At 43.7% G+C, this 20,183-nt stretch overlaps 1 protein-coding gene across 12 annotated transcripts in view; it reads left to right on the forward strand.

The window, feature by feature from the left end:
* ncor1 (nuclear receptor corepressor 1) overlaps positions 1 to 20,183 on the forward strand; it is a 345,530-nt gene that overhangs the window by 231,656 nt on the left and 93,691 nt on the right. For 9 of the 12 annotated variants that reach the window (XM_080211013.1, XM_080211017.1, XM_080211019.1 and 6 more), the window contains 6 exons: positions 10,687 to 10,854; positions 12,391 to 12,566; positions 14,658 to 14,696; positions 15,486 to 15,606; positions 17,964 to 18,068; positions 19,235 to 19,335. In XM_080211013.1, coding sequence (XP_080067139.1) covers positions 10,687 to 10,854; positions 12,391 to 12,566; positions 14,658 to 14,696; positions 15,486 to 15,606; positions 17,964 to 18,068; positions 19,235 to 19,335 — 710 coding nt within the window. The remainder of the gene's footprint in view (positions 1 to 10,686; positions 10,855 to 12,390; positions 12,567 to 14,657; positions 14,697 to 15,485; positions 15,607 to 17,963; positions 18,069 to 19,234; positions 19,336 to 20,183) is intronic. The other 3 variants (XM_080211018.1, XM_080211022.1, XM_080211024.1) reach the window with 1 other exon arrangement.

The following is a 20,183-nucleotide window of genomic DNA, read 5'->3' on the forward strand; positions in this document are numbered from 1 at the left end:
GCTTGTGTTGTGACTGTCAGTGAGTTTGTAGCATGGTGCAATCTGCATGGGCTGTAACACTCAAACCAGTCCTAGACTCAATGATATGAAAGCACAAGTGCATGGACGTAGAAATTTGCTTAGCTTAAAACACCAACTGGGTATGATGGGAACACATGGCAGGCCCATCAACATCCAAGAGGTGACTGCCTTTGCTCTGTGTGCTTTCAGTATTTTGTTCTGAATTATTTATGTTCTTTGGGCATGGTGCTCAACCTCTTTGTGCTGCTGTAGTTTATAGTACAAAAGATTTCAGAACATTGTTGGGTCTGGAATCAATATCACGGAAGTATGCGCGTCAGTGAGTGAAATCTTTAGCATTCAGTTATTGTGTAGTATTAGAATGCTTAGCCTTGGCAGTTTGGACGAAGGGATATCTGACTTGTGTAAACTGAGACCACAGTGTGCAATTTCATCATTACATTATTACATAAGCAGTACAATGATAAATGTAAGTGTCATAAATACAACTCACTCCATATTGGTGTTGGGAAAAGTCCTCGGTGCCAGAGGTTTTTTGCGTTTCATTCTCATGTAAAGTGATAAAAATCAAATGAAATTAATGTTCAGAGTACTTCATAGAGGTCACAATAATGTATCTTGCTCAATTTAATGCCCATTTAATTGGTAGATATCAAATTACACAGCCTTTGTGTATCAAGAGCAGTTTTTTGTCTCGTTTGTCTTTTTCCTTGCAAACTGCTTATTGCAGGAGGTCCAACATATGAACATACAGTTTAGGAGCAGGAGTAGGCAACTCGGCCCCTTAACATAGAAACATAAAAGATGGAGCAGGAGGAGGCCATTTGACCTCTCGGGCCTGCTCTGCCATTCATTACGATCATGGCTGATCAGCCAACTTAATAGCTTAATACTGCTTTTTCCCCATAACCTTTGATCCATTTGTCCCAAGTGCTATATCCAGCCCCCTCTTGAATACACTCAATGTTTTGGCATCAACTACTTCCTGTTGTAATGAATTCCACAGGCTCACCACTTCTTGGGTGAAGAAATCTCTCCTCACCTCTGTCCTAAATGATCTACCCTGAATCCTCAGACTGTGACCCCTGGTTCTGGACTCCCCCACCATCGGGAATATCCTTCCTGCATCTACCCTGTCTAGTCCTGTTAGAATTTTATAAGTCTCAATGAGATTCCCCACTCATTTGTCTGAACTCCAGTGAAAACAATCCTAACCTGGTCAATCTCTCCTCATACATCAGTCTCGCCATCCCCGGAATCAGCCTGGTAAACCTTTGCTGCGCTTCCTCAAGAGCAAGAACATCCTTCCTCAGAAAAGGAGACCAAAACTGCACACAATACTCTAGGCGTGGACTCACCTGTATAATCACAACAATACATCCCTGCTCCTGTACTCAAAACCTCTCACAATAAAGGCCAACGTATCATTTGCCTTCTTTACCACCTGCCGTACCTACGTGCTTACCTTCAGTGACAGATGCACAAAGACACCCAGGTCCCTCTGCACACTCCCCTCTCCCAATTTACAGCCATTCAGGTAGTAATCTGCCTTCTTGTTTTTGCTTCCAAAGTGAATAACCTCACATTTATCCAAATTATACTGCATCTGCCATTGATTAGCCCACTCACCCAACCTGTCCAGATCGTTCTGAAGGATCTTTACATCCTCGTCACAGTTCACCCTCCCAACTTGGTATCATCTGCAAACTTTGAGATGTTACATTTTGCTCCCTCATCCAAATCATTAATATATATTGTGAATAGCTGGGGTCCCAGCACTGATCCCTTTGGCACCCCACTAGTTACTGTCTGCCAATTCCTACTCTTTCTTTCCTCACTGTCAACCAGTTTTCTATCCATCTCAATACACTTCTTCCAACCCCATGCCCTTTAATCTTGCATGATAATCTCTTGTGTGGGACTTTGTCAAATGCTTTCTGAAAGTCCAAATATACCACATCTACTGGTTCCCCCTTGTCAACTCTACTAGTTACACCTTCAAGGAATTCCACAGATTTGTCAAGCATGATTTCCCCTTTATAAATCCATGCTGACTGTGTCCAATCCTGCCACTGTTTTCTAAATACTCTGCTATAAAGTCCTTGATAATGGATTTGAGAATGTTCCCCACTGCTGATGTTAAGCTTACTGGTCTATAATTCCCTGTTTTCTCTCTCCTTCCCTTTTTGAATATTGGAGGGACATTCGCTCTCCTCCAATCCGCAGGGACTGTTCCAGAGTCTATGGATTCCTGGAAGATGACCACCAATGCATCCACTATTTTTAGAACCACTTCCTTAAGTACTCTGGGATGTAGATTATCAAACCCTGGGGATTTATCCGCCTTCAATCCCATCAATTTTCCCAGCATGATTTCTCTACTAGTATTGATCTCCCACAGTTCTTCCCTCTCACTAAATCTTATATTTTCCAACATTCCTGGCATCTGATTTGTGTTCTCTTTTGTGAAGACAGAACCAAAGCATGTATTCAGTTGCTCAGCTGTTTCTTTGCCCCTATTATACATTCCCCTGTTTCTGTCTGTCTCTTAAGCCTACTTTGGCATTCAAAAAGTTCGTGGCTGGTCTAATTGTAACCTCAACCCCACATTCCTGCATATTCCCTTTCACTTCCTTGTTAAGCAAGATCTACCTAGTTGTGCCTTAAAAATATTCAAATACTCTGTTCCCACCACTGTTTGAAGAAGTGACGTGGCCCTCTAGAGAAAAAGTTTTACCTCATCTCTGTCTTAAGTGAGCTCATTTTTAAACAGTGCCCCTCCCCACGAGTATTCCCACAAGAGGAAACATGCTCTCAAGGCACCCCTCAGGATATCAAAGGTTTCAGTCAAGTCGCCTCTTACTCTTATAGACTCCATTGGATACAAGCCTAGCCTGTCCAGTCTTTTCTCTAAGACAACCCTGCCCATTCCTGGTATGTCAGTAAATCTTCTCTTAACTGCTTCTAACGCCTTTACACCTTTCCTTAAATACGGAGACCATTAATGTACACAATACTCCAGATGTGTTCTCTCCAATGTCCTGAATAACTTACTTTTGTAATCAATTCCCCACAAAGTAACTGATGGTATTATAGAATCATAGAACCCTACAGTGCAGAAAGAGGCCCTTCGGCCCATCAAATCTGCACCGACCATAATCCCACCCAGGCCCTACCCCATAACCCTACATATTTTACCCACTAATCCCTCTAACCTAAGCATCCTAGTACACTAATGGACAATTTAGCATCGCCAGTCAACCTAACCCGCACATCTTATGGATTGTGGGAGGCAACCAGAGCACCCGGAGGAAATCCACACAGACAGAGGAGAATGTGCAAACTCCATTAGCTTTTTTAATTGCTTGCTGTAATCCTAACTTTTGTGATACATGTACTATGACTCCCAGATCCTTCTGAATTTCAAAGCTCCACAATCTCTTAAGTTTCTTTTTTGTTATTCTTGCCAGAATAGATCGTTTCCTATTTATCCACATTACACTCCATTTGCCAGATCTTTGCCTACTCACATAACCTATTTTTGTCCCTTTGTGGTTTCCTTATGTCCTGTTCACAGTTTACTTTCAACCGTAGCTTTGTGCCATCAGCAAATTTCACTGCTGTATTTTTGGTCCCTTCTGTCAAGTCATTTATAGAATTTGTAGAGTTGAGATTCAGCACTGATCACTGTTGCACATGCCAACCTGAAAAATACCCATTTATACTAACTCTCAATATCCTGTTAGCTAGCTAACATAGAAAATAGGTACAGGAGTAGACTATTCGGCCCTTTGAGCCTGCTCTGCCATTCAATATGATCATGGTTGATCATGTACTTCCAGTATCTCTCTCCCACTTTCTCTCCATGCTCCTTGATCCCTTTAGCCGCAATGGCCACATTCGCCCCCCCCCCCCCCCCTTGAACATGTTTAATGAACTGCCCCATCAGCTTTCTGTGGTAGAGAATTCCACAGGTTCACAATTCTCTGAATGAAGAAGTTCTTCCTCATCTCAGTCCTGAATGGCTTACTCCTTATTCTTAGACTGTGACCCCTAGTCCCAAACATTGGGAGCATTCTTCCCACATCTAGCTTGCCCAGTCCCATCAGTTTATGTTTCTATGAGATCCCCTCTCATTCTTCTCAATTCCAGCGAGTACAAGCCCAGTCGATCCAGTCTCTCTTCATATGTCAGTCCTGCCATTCCAGGAATCAGCCTGGTGAACCATTGCTTGATTCCCTCAATAATAAGAATGTCCTTCCTCGGACTGGGAGACCAAAACTGCACACAATACTCAAGGTGTGATCTCTCCAAGGCCTTGTATAACTGCAGCAAGACATCCCTACTCCTGTGGGTGGCATAGTGGCACAGTGGTTAGCACTGCTGCGTCACAGCTCCAGGTGCATGACTCAATTCCCATCTCACGTGACTGCAGAGCCTACATGTTCTCCCCATGTCCGCCCGGGTTTCCTCCAGATGCTTCAATTTGATCCCACACTCCAAAGATGTGTTAGGATTGTTCAATTGCCCCTTAGTGTCAGGGATATTAGGGTAAATATGTGGGGTTTGAGGACAGGGACTGGGTGAGATTGTCGTTGGTGCTGGCTTGATGGGCCACATGGTGGCCTCCTCCATTGTAGGGATTCTACTCGTATCCTGTTGCTATGAAGGCCAGCCTGCCATTAGCTTTCTTCACTGCCTGATGTACCTGCATGCCAACCTTCAGCGACTGTTTCTCCATGATACCCAGGTCATGTTGCACTTACCCTTTTCCTAACCTGCCACCATTCAGATAATAATCTTTCTTCCTGTCTTTGTGGCCAAAGTAGATGGTGACAAAAGCCATCACATTATCCATATTATATTGCATTTGTCAAGAACAAAGAACAGTACAGCACAGGAAACAGGCCCTTGGGCCCTCCAATCCTGCGCCGCTCATGCGCCCAACTAAACCATTTGTTTGTATCCCTCTATTCCCAGTCTGCTCATGTGGCTATCTAGATAAATCTTAAACGATCCCAGCGTGCCCACCTCTACCACCCTGCTTGGCAGTGCATTCCAGGCCCCCACCACCCTCTGTGTAAAATACGTCCCTCTGACATCTGTGTTAAACCTTGCCCCCCTCACCTTGAACCTGTGACCCCTTGTGTTCGTCACCTCCGACCTGGGAAAAAGTTTCCCACTGTTCACCCTATCTATGCCCTCCATAATTTAATACACCTCTATTAGGTCGCCCCTCACCCACCGTCTTTCCAGGGAGAACAACCCAGTTTACCCAATCTCTCCTCATAGCCAAGACCCTCCATACCAGGCAACATCCTTGTAAACCTTTTCTGTACTGTCTCCAAAGCCTCCATGTCCTTCTGGTAGTGTGGCAACCAGAACTATACACAGTATTCCAAATGTGGCCTAACCAACGTTCTATGTAGCTGCAACAACATACGCCAACTTTTATGCTCTGTGCCCTGTCCTATAAAGGCAAGCATGCCACATGCCTTCTTCACCACCTTCTCCACCTGTGCTGCCACTTTTAAGGATGTGTGGACCTGCACACCCAGGTCCCTCTGTGTGTCTATACTCCTGATGGTTCTGCCATTTATTGTATAGCTCCCCCCTACATTAGTTCTACTGAAATGCATCACTTCGCATTTATCTGGATTAAATTCCATCTGCCATTTCTCTGCCCAATTTTCCAGCCTATCTATATACTGCTGTATTCTCTGACAATGTTCATCGCTATCTGCGCTATTATCAGTGGGCAGGTAGGGGGGATTCTATCTGTGGGGGATAGAATATAAAAATAGGGAGGTCTTGCTGCAACTGTACAGGGTACTGGTGAGGCTGCAGCTGGAGTACAGTGTGCAGTTTTGGTTGCCGCACTTGCGCAAGGATATATTGGCCTTGGAGGGAATGCAGAGAAGGTTCACTAGGCTGATACCGGAGATGAGGGGGTTAGCCTATGAAGAGAGACTAAATAGACTGGGTCTCTTATTGGAGTTTAGAAGGCTGAGGGGGGATCTTATAAAGATGTATAAGATAATGAAGGGGATAGATAGGATAGAGGTAGAGAGATTCTTCCTGCTTAGAAAGGATAGCAGGACTAGTGGGCACAGCCTCAAGATAAGGGGGGGCGGTTTAGATCGGAGTTGAGGAGGAACTTCTTCACTCAAAGGGTGATGAATCTCTGGAATCCTCTGCCTGTTGAAGTGGTGGAGGCTACCTCGCTAAATATATTTAAGTCACAGGTAGATAGGTTTCTGATAGACAAGGGAATTAAGGGTTATGGGGAGAAAGCGGGAAAGTGGAACTGATTCACTTCAGATCAGCCATGGTCTTATTGAATGGCGGGGCAGGCTCGAAGGGCTAGATGGCCTACTCCTGCTCCTATTTCTTATGTTCTTATGTTTAAGTGTTTGCCCACTCAGCCAGCATGTCCAAGTCACCCTGCAACCTCTTAGCATCTTCCTCACAGCACACACTGCCACCCAGCTTAGTGTTGTCTGCAAATTTGGAGGTATTGCATTCAATTCCTTCACCCAAATCATTGATGTGTACTATGAACAGCTGGAGCCCCAGCAATAAACCCTGTGATACCCCTCATCACTGCCTACCACGTCAATACATCACCGCCAATACCATGAGTTTTAGTTTTGCTCATTAATCTCTTGTGTGGGATCTTGTCAGAAGCTTTTTGAAAGTCCAGATACACAACATCCACTGGTTCATCCTTGTCCAAGCCACTGGTCATATCTTCAAAACTTCTGAAGATTTGTCAAGCATGATTTCCCTTTAGTGAATCCATGCTGACTCATAAGAACATAAGAAATAGGAGCAGGAGTAGGCCATCTAGCCCTTCGAGCCTGCCCCGCCGTTCAATAAGATCATGGCTGATCTGTCATGGCTCAGTTCCACATTCCCGCCCTCTCCCCATAACCCTTAATCCCCTCGCTTATCAAAAACCCATCAACCCACGTCTTAAAAATATTTAGCGAGGCAGCCTCCACCACTTCAACAGGCAGAGAATTCCAGAGATTCACCACCCTTTGAGTGAAGAAGTTCCTCCTCAACTCCGTTCTGAACCGCACCCCCCTTTATCTTGAGGCTGTGCCCCCTAGTCCTACTGTCCTTTCTGAGTGGGAAGAGTCTCTCCACCTCTATCCTATCCATCCCATTCATCATCTTATATGTCTCAATGAGATCTCCCCTCATTCTTCTAAACTCTTAACGAGTACAAGCCTAGTTTATTCAGCCTCTCCTCATAGCTCAACCCCCTCAACTCCGGTATCAGCCTAGTAAACCTCCTTTGCACTCCCTCCAAGGCCAAAATATCCTTGCGTAAGTGTGGCGCCCAAAACTGCACACAGTACTCCAGCTGCGGCCTCACCAATGCCCTATACAGCTGCAGCAAGACCTCCCTACTTTTATATTCAATCCCCCTCGCTATGAAGGCCAGCATCCCATTCGCCTTCCTGACCACCTGCTGCACCTGCAGGTTGGGTTTTTGTGACTCTGTCACCACTTTCCAAATGCTCAGCTTTTGCATCCTTAATAATTGATTCCAGCATTTTCCCCACCACCAATGTCAGGCTAAACTGGTCTACAATTCCCTGTTTTATTTCTCCCTCTTTTTTTAAAATGTGGGCTTGCATTAGCTACCCTCCAATCCATTGGAACTGTTCCAGAGTCTATAGGATACTGGAAAATGATCACCAATGTGTCCACTATTTCTAGGGCACTTCCTTAAGTACTCTGAGATGCAGAGCATCAGGCCGTAGGGACTTATCAGGTTTTTCAGCAATTTCCCCAGTACAATTTCCTGGCTAATAAGGATTTCCTTCATGCTAAATACTCTGTCCCTGAGTATTTCTGGAAAGTTATTTGTGTCCTCCTTAATGAAGACAGATCCAAAGTATTTGTTCAGCTGGTTTGCCTTCTCTTTGTTGCCCATTATGAATTCACCTGATCCTACATTTGTCTTCACCAGTCTTTTTCTTTTCTGTCAGTTTTTATGTTTTCTACAAGCCTACTTTCCTATTCTATTTTCCCGTTCTGAATCAAACCCTTTGCCCTCCTCTGCTAGATTTTAAATTTCTCCCAGTCCTCAGGTTTGCTGCTTTTTTGAGCCAGTTTATATGCCTCCTCTTTAGCTTTAACACTATTCCTGATTTTCCTTGTTATCCTTGGCTGAACTACCTTCCCCATTTTACTCCTACACCAGACAGGGATGTACAGTTGTTGTAGTTCATCCATGTGTTCTTTAAATATCTGCCATTGCCTATCCACTGCCAACCCCTTAAGTATCCTTTACCAGTTTATTCTAGCTAATCATCTCTCTGTGCCAATGTTTCATCCTCTACACCTTGAGCTTTAATTTTCTATAATAACCTTTGATGTGGTACCTTATCAAATGCCTTCTGGAAAACTAAGTACAGTACATCCGCTAGTTCCTCTTTATCCGCAGCACATGTGAAGAACTCCAATAAATGGATTAAACATGATTTCCCTTTACAGAACCATGTTGAGTCTACCTGATTGCCTTAAATGCCCAGCTTTAACAACTTTAATAGCTTGTAATGTTTTCCTTATGACAGATGTTAAGCTAACTGTTACTTACAATTACTTACGTGGCGAAAAACTGCAGCATGCGACGGTGCAGAGGGACCTTGGGGTCCTTGTGCATGAGTCGCAAAAACCCAGCCTGCAGGTGCAGCAGGTGGTCAGGAAGGCTAATGGGATGCTGGCCTTCATAGCGAGGGGGATTGAATATAAAAGTAGGGAGGTCTTGCTGCGGCTGTATAGGGCATTGGTGAGGCCGCAGCTGGAGTACTGTGTGCAGTTTTGGTCGCCGCACTTACGCAAGGATATTTTGGCCTTGGAGGGAGTGCAGAGGAGGTTTACTAGGCTGATTCTGGAGTTGAGGGGGTTGAACTATGAGGAGAGGCTGAATAAACTAGGCTTGTACTCGTTAAGAGTTTAGAAGGATGAGGGGAGATCTCATTGAGACATATAAGATGTTGAATGGGATGGATAGGATAGAGGTGGAGAGACTCTTCCCGCTCAGAAAGGACAGTAGGACTAGAGAGCACAGCCTCAAGATAAAGGGGGGGTGGTTTAGAACGGAGTTGAGGAGGAACTTCTTCACTCAAAGGGTGGTGAATCTCTGGAATTCTCTGCCCGTTGAGGTGGTGGAGGCTACCTCGCTAAATATTTTTAAGACGCGGGTTGATGGGTTTTTTGATAGGCAAGGGAATTAAGGGTTATGGGGAGAGGGTGGGAATGTGGAACTGAGCCACGACAGATCAGCCATGATCTTATTGAATGGCAGGGCAGGCTCGAGGGGCTGGATGGCCTACTCCTGCTCCTATTTCTTATGTTCTTATGTAACTGGCCTATAGCTTCCTGCTTTCTGACTCCCTCCCTTTTTCAATAAAGAAGCAACATTTGCTACTTTTCAATCTAATGGAACTTTCCCCAATTATCAGTAACTTTGGAAAATTAAAATCAACGCATCAACTATCTTTCAAGACCCTCAAATGATGTTCGTCCAGACCAGGGAATTTGTCAGCCCATTGCATAAACTCCACACAGATAGTCACCCGAGGCTAGAGTTGAACCTGCGCCCCTATCCTGTGATTTGACAGCCAGTACAAAATCTGATAGGAAACCATAGAAAATTACAGCTCAGAAACAGGCCTTTTGGCCCTTCTTGTCTGTGCTGAACCATTTTTTTTGCCTAGTCCCACTGACCTGCACTTGGACCATATCCCTCCACAACCCTCTCATCCATGTACCTGTGCACGTTTTTCTTAAATGTTAAAAGTGACCCCACATTTACCACTTTATCCGGCAGCTCATTCCACACTCTCTGTGAAGAATCCCCGCCCTAATATTCTCTTTAAACTTTTCTCCTTTCACCCTTAACCCATGCCCTCTGGTTTTTTTCTCCCCTAGCCTCAGTGGAAAAAGCCTGCTTGCATTCACTCTATCTATACCCATCAAAATCTTATACACCTCTATCAAATCTCCCCTCATTCTTCTATGCTCCAGGGAATTAAGTCCTAACCTATTCAATCTGATATTGTCAGCTCAACCCCTTTTTTTTATTCATTCATGGGACATGGGCATTGCTGGCTGGGCTAGTATTTATTACCCATCCCAAGTCACTCTTGAACTGAGTAACTTACTGGGTCATTTCAGAAGGCAGTTGAGACCCATTGCATGGGTCTGGAGTCAAATGTAGGCCAGACTGGGTAAGGACTGCAGATTTCCTTCCCTAAAGGACGTTAATGAGCCAGATTGGTTTTTCTAACAGTCAATAATGATTTCATGGTCATCAGTAGTTTCTTAATTCCAGATTTTTTTAATTGAATTCAAATTCCACCATTTGCTGTGGCAGGATTCGAACATAAACTGAGTTTCTCATTGGGTCTCCAAAACATCAACTGAGCTTCTAGATTAAGAGTCTAACAACAATACCACTAGGCTATCGCCTCCCCATGTTTCCAGTGAGACTGTTTCACTTTGGCATCTTCTCCACACCTGCCCTATGCACCTTTCCATGCATCTTTTTAACAGAATGGAGTAGAAGTTATGGACCAATGTGATTGGTGGTGGTGATGCTGAGTGTTAATAATTGTAGAATACCTGTCAATCTGTCTCCTGCAGGTAAATCATTTGCTTACATGCCGTATCATGAGGCTCGGCGTGTGATGGAACAAGAATCACAGACAGCGGGAGCCAGATCCGCGTCACCTTACAGGCTGTCCCCGAGAGAATCCTGTAAACTTTCTCCACAGCCAGAGATGAACACCTTGCGGTACAGCGTACCACCAGGTAGTGAGCTTCAATTATCCACTCTCCTTTTATTTGCCTTGTGCCTCTAGTTATCATTTGGTAATACAATACAATGATGTTTCGAAGGTCACGGATTTGAAATGGTGTACATTCAAGTCAGTGACAAATTTTGGATACTGAGTATCGGGGGATATGATTTGACTTGATTTATTATTGTCACATGTATTAACATACAATGAAAAGTATTGAACAGAAAAACATACTGTTCATGGAGAAGGAAACAGGAGAGTGCAGAATGTAGTGTTATAGTCATGGCTAGGATGTAGAGAAATGCAAAGTAAGCCCATTCAAAAGTCTGACAGCAGCAGGAAAGAAGCTGTTCTTGAGTCGGTTGATACGTGACCTCAGACTTTTGTATCTTTTTCTCAACGGAAGGTGTTGCAAGAGAGAATGTCCGGGGTGTGTGGGGTCCTTAATTATGCTGGCTGCTTTGCTGAGGCAGCAGGGAGTTAGACAGAGTTAATGGCTGGGAGGCTGGTTTGCATGATGGATTGGGCTACATTCCTTGCGGTCTTAGGCAAACAGGAGCTATACCAAGCTGTGATACAACCAGAAAGAATGCTTTCTATAGTGCATCCGTAAAAGTTGATAGTACAGGAAGTTGCAGTTGTAGCAGAAAGATGAGTTATAATCTTACTGAATGATGGAGCCAACTAGCCTATTCCTGCTTCCATTTCTTTTGATCCTGAACACAAACTATCACAGTTAATGGCAAGGTAGTTTCCACAATACGTTGCCTTTGTGTCTATGTTAGAGAAATTCACATCTGCTTCATGACTTGTCCCTTTAGCGTTCAAGAGTACACAACTATGTTAGATTATGCTACCAGCTTTTTCAAGTCATGCAAATGTTGAGGACAATGTTCACCGTGGCTGTAAGATCCCTCAGTCAAAGTTTTGTTTCAGTTCCTACCCAGAGACTTGAGTGCATAATCTCGGCTAGCGTTCCCAATGCAACACTGAGGCAAACTGCACTGTTGGAGCTGCATCTTTAGATGAGATTTTAAACCAAGATCCCGTCTTCTCTCTTGGGTGGATGTATATGACCCCATAGCACAACTGAAGAAGAACCCAGGAGCTCTTTCTGTACACTGTCTACCGTTTATACTCAATGCATCATAAAAAGGAATTATCTGTTCATTATCACATTGCTGTTTGAGGAATCTTGCTGTGCAATAATTGGCTTCCTTGTTTCCCATTTCAAATGTACTGTAGTATCTGAAATGCTTCAGATCAAGCTAAAGTTGTGAGTGATGCTATATTGATGCAAGTTGTTTCTTGACGTACATCATAGATTCCGAAGTCGGTTTGCTACCAAAGAGCAAGCAGAATCAGACCGAAAAAAGCAGCAAGCGAGTAAAAAAGGAAGTAAGGGCAGCAAAACAAGACTGTGCAGATTTGGATTTTGAGTTTTCAAAGTTGCCAGGACATCATCTTTAATTTACAAAGACAGTGGTTATCCAAATATAATTAGAAAACACATTTGACCGATTATTGTTGTCTTCTTGCCTTACAGTTCTTCAGCCTGCTCCACATCAAGTGATGCAAGCCACAGCTGAGGGAGGAAAGTTGGTGATTACCAGGCCAGCGAGACCTTCCAACATTCCCTCCCCTCCCCCCCTCATCCCTTCAACAAAGCCACCACTGTCCACTGAAAAGCCATCGTTCACTGTGGGAGGCTCTATCTCACAGGTAAGCAGGAATCCCATGCAGCACAGTTTCACTTCTAGCTCGATTCCATTGAGACACCCTCAGTACGTGTACCTAAAACAATTAAAACAGTAACTTTGTATTGTTCGTCCAAAACACTTAGCAGATTCTTGATAGCCAATTGCATACTATAGTCTGTTTCTTCCTGAACATAATAGTTTGCCTGGAATGTGTGGTCCAAAGCTAGTTCTGGGAAATTTAGAACTTAAATATTTTCTGTCTGTTATACCTTGATCTTTCCACTGAATAATCTAAGCCAGGACAGTGATAGAGATTACCTGAGGCTTAGTAACCAAGGCCAATCTATCTAAAATGGCCCAATATCCCTAGTAGCTTTTTACTTAAATTCATTTATGGATGTGGGTGTCACCAGCATTTATTGCTCATCTCTAAGTGCCCTTGAACTATGTGTCTCGCTCAGTTATTTCAAATGGCATTTAACAGTCAACCACATTGCTGAGTCTCTGGAGTCACATGAATGTTAGACTGGGTAAAGACAGCAGCTTTCCTTCCCTAAAGAGGCATTAGTGAACCACATGGGTTTTTCTGACAATCGACAATGGTTTCATGATCATCAGTATATTCTTAATTCCAGATATTTTTATTGAATTCAAATTCTACCATCTGCTGTGGTGGGATTCTAACCCAGCATTACTCTAGTTCCATGAGTACTCTGGTTTACTCATCCAGTGACAGTTCACTATGCCCCCACCTCTCCCAAGTTCTTAGTCCTAATTGACATTTCTCTGCACACATGCCATTAGCTGGCCAGATCTCCAGGCTTCTTGGTGCATACAAATGCATGCACGTAACAGAGATATGGCTACATATCCTGCTGCTCCCAGTTACCCATTTTTCAAATATTATCCATCTTTAGTAACTCCATTACATGTTTAAAAGCCAAATGATTTGTTTGTGTTACTTGCTTATGTAATATAAACCATCCTGTTTCGCTTTAGTTAAAACTTGTCTGTTGTACACCATCTCCCTGGACCTCAAATGGCTGTTTTCATTAAGAACATCTGGGCTTCTCTGTATTTCCTGGAGCGCTCTATCCACATGAAGTTTCAATCTCCTGTGGGTGTGAGCTAGACTCGGATGTCTGCACGACTTTGACTTTCTACCCTGCATGTTTGGCTGGCTGAGTCGTGAGATAAATTTCCCTTTTCTCTCCATGCTTTTGTGAGGCCGCCAGAAACTGATGACTCATTGTAACTTGGCTGGTAGGTTAAAGCCTTGAGCTGCTCCAAGAGTCTGAGTCACCGCAGGGTTTCTCAGCCGAGCGTCTGGACTGCTAAAGCAGCAGGGTAAAGTTGGAGTGGATTTTGTTTGTTTCCAACATATTGTAATCAGGTGGAGTAGGAGAGAGCTGTTCGGTATGAGGCTGTGTAGAACGCTGCACACTGCAGTTGTGATCAATGTGCTGTCAGACATTTTTGTCCTTCAGCCAATTCATTACTACCTCAGTGGAGTTTAGGTATCAGTAAGTGGCATCTTATTTTGTCAGCACACAATACATCACAGTGCCATCATTTTCACAAAGAATTGTTAGTTGTTAGACCAGCATCAAGAAGAGGTTTGCTCTTTCTGTAGGTTAGAGACATTGAACCAGTCTTCTGATGTTGAAGTAGTGATGCAAGGATCAATGCTGTCCATTTATTTGTGAAGTCTGTCATGGCTTATGTAGTTACATGGACAGATTGCTTGGAGGCCTGCCCCAAGGAATGGAGACTGGCTGAACCAGAGTAGAATGTTGTGGCTCATTTGCTTTTGCATTGCAGTTTCTGAAAAGGTTAAATGTTGCTTTTGTTCCCTGAGACTAAGTGCTAAATCGGCTTCCTATGTTGCTGAGAGTGTGCCATGAACTGCTGAAAGGATCTGTGCCTTGATCCCACTTTTCACACAGTCTGTGAATTCTGCTATATCATAACTTTCTAATAACTCGGCTAATACTGTATTTATATACTGAGAATTTAGTATTTTAAAGAAAATATATCAATTAAATTGCAACAATATATGGGTTAATGAGTAGCAGTCTGCAGCCACGTGTGAATGTGTTTACGTTGATTACAGCAGTACATGGGAGCAGCAATCTGCCAGAGTCGATTACAGGTATGGATCCTCCAATTACTTCCTTTGATTTCTATAAATGTGCTTGTGTTTCTGTTTGTGCTTTGTGTACCAGTGAGGCAGGTAAGTACTAACAAGCCAGACCACTAAATAAGCTCTAACTAGATTGTCATGAGGTTGCCATTTGGTAAGCATGCTGAGGCTGCCGGAAGGGCAAACAGTTTATCCCTGGGAGGATATGTCAGTCCCTGTGAGGTGTTATATGCAGTGGTTACTTGTTAGGTGCTCATTAACAGCCTGTGCCAGGAGTGAGCGTGTGCTAGCCAAACTCGGGGCAGTGCTCTTTACTGAGGATGAAACTAGCCCCAAAGTAATTTTACGATGTGCAGAGAGGAGCCGCAGAAGAGGCGAAGCACACGGATGTCATTGTCACCTAACTCGGTCATGCAAAGAGTGACAGCATCAGCAGCAAGCCCATGCAGATTAAAGTTCACAGACTATCACAGACTCTAGCTGCCTCTCAGCAAATTGCATTGTTTGAAATCATGAGCACTAACACTTATACAAAACCCAAACGTTCGGAAATTCAGATCGTAAAACGATCGAACCTTACCTTCCATGAACCTTCAATGAACTATATCTGTGATAAAGTGGATTATTGTTAAGAATGGAACAGTTCATTAACTTGAGGGGCAAATTAAGTTTGACAGACTTGAATGCTTATTGAAATTAAACTTCTTCCAAAGAATAGTCAAACAATACAAGTGCTGATCTGAGAGAGGAGACAAGGAGGAACATTTGAAGAGAATAATTTTTCCTTCCCCATTTCAGGTAACTTCTGGTGCTTACCTACCCCCTCACAGCCAAGTTGCTTACAGCCAAGAAGCTGTGAAAAACACTGTGGGTTCTATCTCCCTTGGGCTACCACGGCAACAGGAACCCGTGAAACCTGGTGAGCTTTTTACTTTTCTTTGTTTATTTCAATGTTCATTTCAGTTATTGGCAGTGTCCCCAACTTGGAAGAGCCAAGAGTGTCAAAGCTGCATGGGATTAACTCCTACTGACAGAAGCTGCTTTGGTATCAGTTAGTAACCTTTTCAGAACTCTTATTGAATATTCTTTCCCCAAAAAGTGGTGAGAATGTGGAACTTGCTGCTGGATGAGGTGAATAGTATGGATATTATTAATGAAAAGCTGGATTAACACCAGGAGAACTGAAGTAAAGGCGTTGCATGGTGGCACAGTGGTTAGCACCCCACTGCATCACACTCCAGGGACCCAGGTTCAAATCTGGCCTTGGTGCAGAGTTTGCTCATTCTCCCTGTGTCTGCATGGGTTTCCTCCCACACTTCAAAGTCCAAAGATATGCATGTTAGGTTGATTAGCCATGCTCAGTTGCCCCTTAATTGACTGGGAGATTAGGAGGGCAAATCTGTGGGGTTGCAGGATAGGCCCTGGATAGAATTGTTGTCAGTTCAGGCACAATGGGCTGAATGGCCTCTTTCTGCTCTGCAGGAATTCTAACATTCTAACTGGGAAGATCTCTTAAAAAACAGGAACACAAACGCAGGCCAGGTTCTGTCCTGTAATTCTAAAATCTATTTTAAGTAGTGCAATTTAGAAACATAGGAATTAGGAGCAAGAGTTGGCAATTCAGCCCTTCGAGCCCACTCTGCCATTCCATATGATCATGGCTGATTTCCATCTCCATCTCATTCTAACTCCAGTTCCCTGCCTTTTCCCCATAGCCCTTAGTCCCGCTTTTGATCAAATACTTAGCTATTTCATAGAAACCTTACAGTGTAGAAAGAGGCCATTTGGCCCATTGAGTCTGCACCGACCACAATCCCACCCAGGCCCTACTCCCATATCCCTACACATTTACCTGCTAATCCCTCTAACCTATGCATCTCAGGATACTAGGGGCAATTTTAGCATGGCCAATCGACCCAACCCGCACATCTTTGGACTGTGGAAGGAAACCAGAGTGTATATCTTTCTTGAATCCATTGATTTTGCATCCACTGCACTTTGGAGCAGTGAGTTCCATAGATTCACAGCCGTCTGTGAGAAGTAGTTCCCCCCACCCCCCTTATTCTTCTGTAGTCCAAACTACTCACCCGACCCTCATACGACAGCCCCTTCAAACCTGGAATCAATCTAGTGAACTGCTTTTGAACCGCCTCTAGTGCCACCACATCCTCCTTCAAAGGTGATCAAAATTGAACACAATATTCCAAGTGTGGTCTCGCCAATACCTTATGCAATTGTAACAACACTTTTATACTCTAGACCTTTGGCAACAAATGCCAAGATTTTATTTGCCTTCATAGAATCATAGAACCCTACATCGCAGAAAGAGGCCATTTGGCCCATCGAGTCTGCACCGACCACAATCCCATCCAGGCCCTACTCCCATATCCCTACATATTTTACCCGCTAATTCCTCTAATCTATGCATCTCAGGACACTAAGGGGCAATTTTAGCATGGTCAACCAACCTAGCCCGCACATCTTTGGACTGTGGGAGGAAACCGGAGCACCCGGAGGAAACCCACGCAGACATGAGAAGAATGTGCGAACTCCACACTGTGACCCAAGCCGGGAATCGAACCCAGATCCCTGGAGCTGTGAAGCAGCAGTGATAACCAGCGTGCTACCGTGCTGCCCCACAGACCTTCTTTACAACATTCTGCTCCTGCATTTATTTCAACCCAGTCCTCAGTCACTGCACTGTTATCATCTATCCCAAACCAGCATCCATTCACTCTGCTTTGTGACAGGCTCACTCGCTGAGCTGGATGATCAATAATTCATCTGTTCACCCATAGTCATTCACCGGTTAATGGTTCTTTTAGTGAGTTAATTCTCAGAAACTGTTGCCCTTTTGTACATTTTAGGCTCTTGATTCTTGAACGGAGTCTGTGGGAATTGAGATTGTAAAAAGTCTGACAACACCAGGTTTTAGTCCAACCTATTTATTTGATAATATACTCACAAGCTTTCGAGGGACACCCGCTTCGTCAGGTGAATGGAGAGTTCTGGCCAGAACTCTCTGGCCAGGTTGGACTAAAACCTGGTGTTGTCAGACTTTTTACTGTGTTTACGCCAGTCCAACGCCGGCATACCCACATCATGACTGGAATTGAGATTGTCAGTGCACTGTCAGCCCCACTTCTCAAAGAACAGCTTTTCAAACTGTACAAGAGATGTCTACGACAGGAGGGGTTAAATCCAAGAAGAATTCAAGTTGGCGTGAGACATGTAAAAGAAATGTGTTTATAGTAAGCTTTGTCTTTGATGTTCCAGGTCCAATACAGTTTATTAAACAAGAGGAGCTATCTCCTAGAAGCCAGAATCCCCAGGCAGAAGGTCTGTTATCCAGGGCTGCCTACGAGACAAATGTGGTCAGAGGTAAGATGCAGAGATATTGACAATATTAAAAAAGCATTTGGATGGATACATGGCTGGGAAAAGTTTAGAGGGATATGGGCCAAATGCAAGCAAATGGGGTTAGCTTAGATGGACATTATAGTTGGCATGGACCAGTTTGGGCTAAAGGGTCTGTCTCTGTGTCATAGATTCTGTGATTTCAAGGTCCCTGTTTCTGAGAACATTCAGCTTTCCAGAAGGAGCAGTGGCAACGTGAAGCCCAGAGCAAGTCAGTAGATGTAACCAAAGTGTGTTGGAGACACTTCCACTGATGGGAAATTACCCTCGCTGATATTTGCAAAACAATTCAGTAGTCACCATTTCTATAGTTTGTATAAAGACAGAATGCTCTGCCTGAGGCTCAGGCTCACAAGGAAGAATCAGAGAGACTGCTGAGTTGATCTTCACTGGATGTGTTAATGTAAGGATACTGCAGTGTCAGGAGTTCAGCCAGTGCTGAAACTTGCTTTTGATTTCTCTCAGCCCAGGAAGGCAATATGTAAAGGGAAAATCTTTATAATGGTGATGACCAATGCTCATGTCCTCCCGTCTAAGTGCCAGGAACTTTGTATACTCTGGAGATGCATTGTTCATAACATTCCAATTCTCTAAATCCCTGGCAGGTAGATAGACTCATATGAGTCTTGCTCTGGGTTAATTTTAGGATCATTATCTGTACAATGGGCTACAAAGTAAATGAATTGAATGGTGAATCCTACCAAAAACTGTGTCCACAGGGAGTTAGGGAGTTTGGCAGTTAATTGCGTGTTGTCCTGTAGTAATAATGAGTAAATGTTCATTCATTTCAAAAGGGCTTTTGACAGGCAGAAGAGAAGAAGTGGTGATGATGAATGAAGCACATCTCTTTCAGAAAGCCAGCCCAGGCAATAACAGGCCAAATGCACCTTCTTTTACTGCACCTATGCTGCAGCCCTCTCATTCAATTACTTTTATATTTGGCTGTACTCACTAGCTCGAGCCAGTGAGTAAACCACTGGTATTTTTTTAAGTTGTGTTCCTCTTGGGCGCTTAACAAAATATTCCTGTAACACATTTAATAGTTTTACTCTGTGCTGCAAAACACTGTTGTCTGAAGCAACCCATTTAGTCCAGGTGAGGGGAGACTCATTTTGTTACTCTTCCTATAGGTGGTCCAATGGCAAATATCCAGGAGGCAGGTCTAACACGTAGCAGCCCAGCAAGCAAAGTTTCTGCAGAACCACCTTCCTATCGCGGTTCAATCACTCAGGTATCTACTTTCGATTCTTCAATATCTACTATTTAAAATGGCTGTAAACTACAATTAGCACGATCTTTTCCTGAGTTTTGTGCATTGAAGTTTGAGCTCATTCTTGAGCATGTTGCATTAAACTTGACTGACCTTTTTGAGGAAGTGAGAAAAGATGATTGATGAAGGCAGGGCTGTGGCTATTGTCTACATGGACTTTAGCAAAGTTCGACAATGTCCCTTATGGCAGGTTGATACAGAAGGTGAAGTCACATGGGATCCATGGTGAGCTGGGATGATGGATACCGAACTGGTCATAAAAGACAGAGTAGCAGTGGAAAGTTGTTTTACTGACTGGAGAATTATGACCAGTAGAGTTCCACAGGGATTAGTGCTGGAACCCCTGTTGTTCATAATATAGAAAATGATTTGAAGCAGAATGTAGGTGGTTTAATTAATAAGTTTGCAGACCACACAAAGAGTGGGGAAGCTGCGGAAAGTGAGGATTGCCAGAGGATGCAGCAGGATATAGGTAGACTGGAGACTTGGGTGGAGTAATGGTGGATGGAATTCAAACTGGACAAATGCAAGGTGATGCATTTTGCAAGGTCTAATGTAAGAGGGAAGTATACAGTAAATGGTAGAACCCATAGAAGCGTTAACATACAGAGAGATCTGGACCTATAGGTCCACAGTTCTCTGAAAGTGGATAAGGTGGTTAAGAAGGCCTATTGCATGCTTGCCTTCATCAGTCGGGGCATAAAGTATAAAAATTGACAAGAACTTTAGTTAGGTCACATTGGAAATTGCGTACAGTTCTGGTTGCCACATTACCAAAAGGATATGGAGACTTTGGAGAGGATACAGAA

Source organism: Carcharhinus amblyrhynchos, chromosome 23 (genome assembly GCF_965287045.1).
Source record: "Carcharhinus amblyrhynchos chromosome 23, sCarAmb.v2.hapA, whole genome shotgun sequence".
Lineage (NCBI taxonomy): Eukaryota > Metazoa > Chordata > Chondrichthyes > Carcharhiniformes > Carcharhinidae > Carcharhinus > Carcharhinus amblyrhynchos.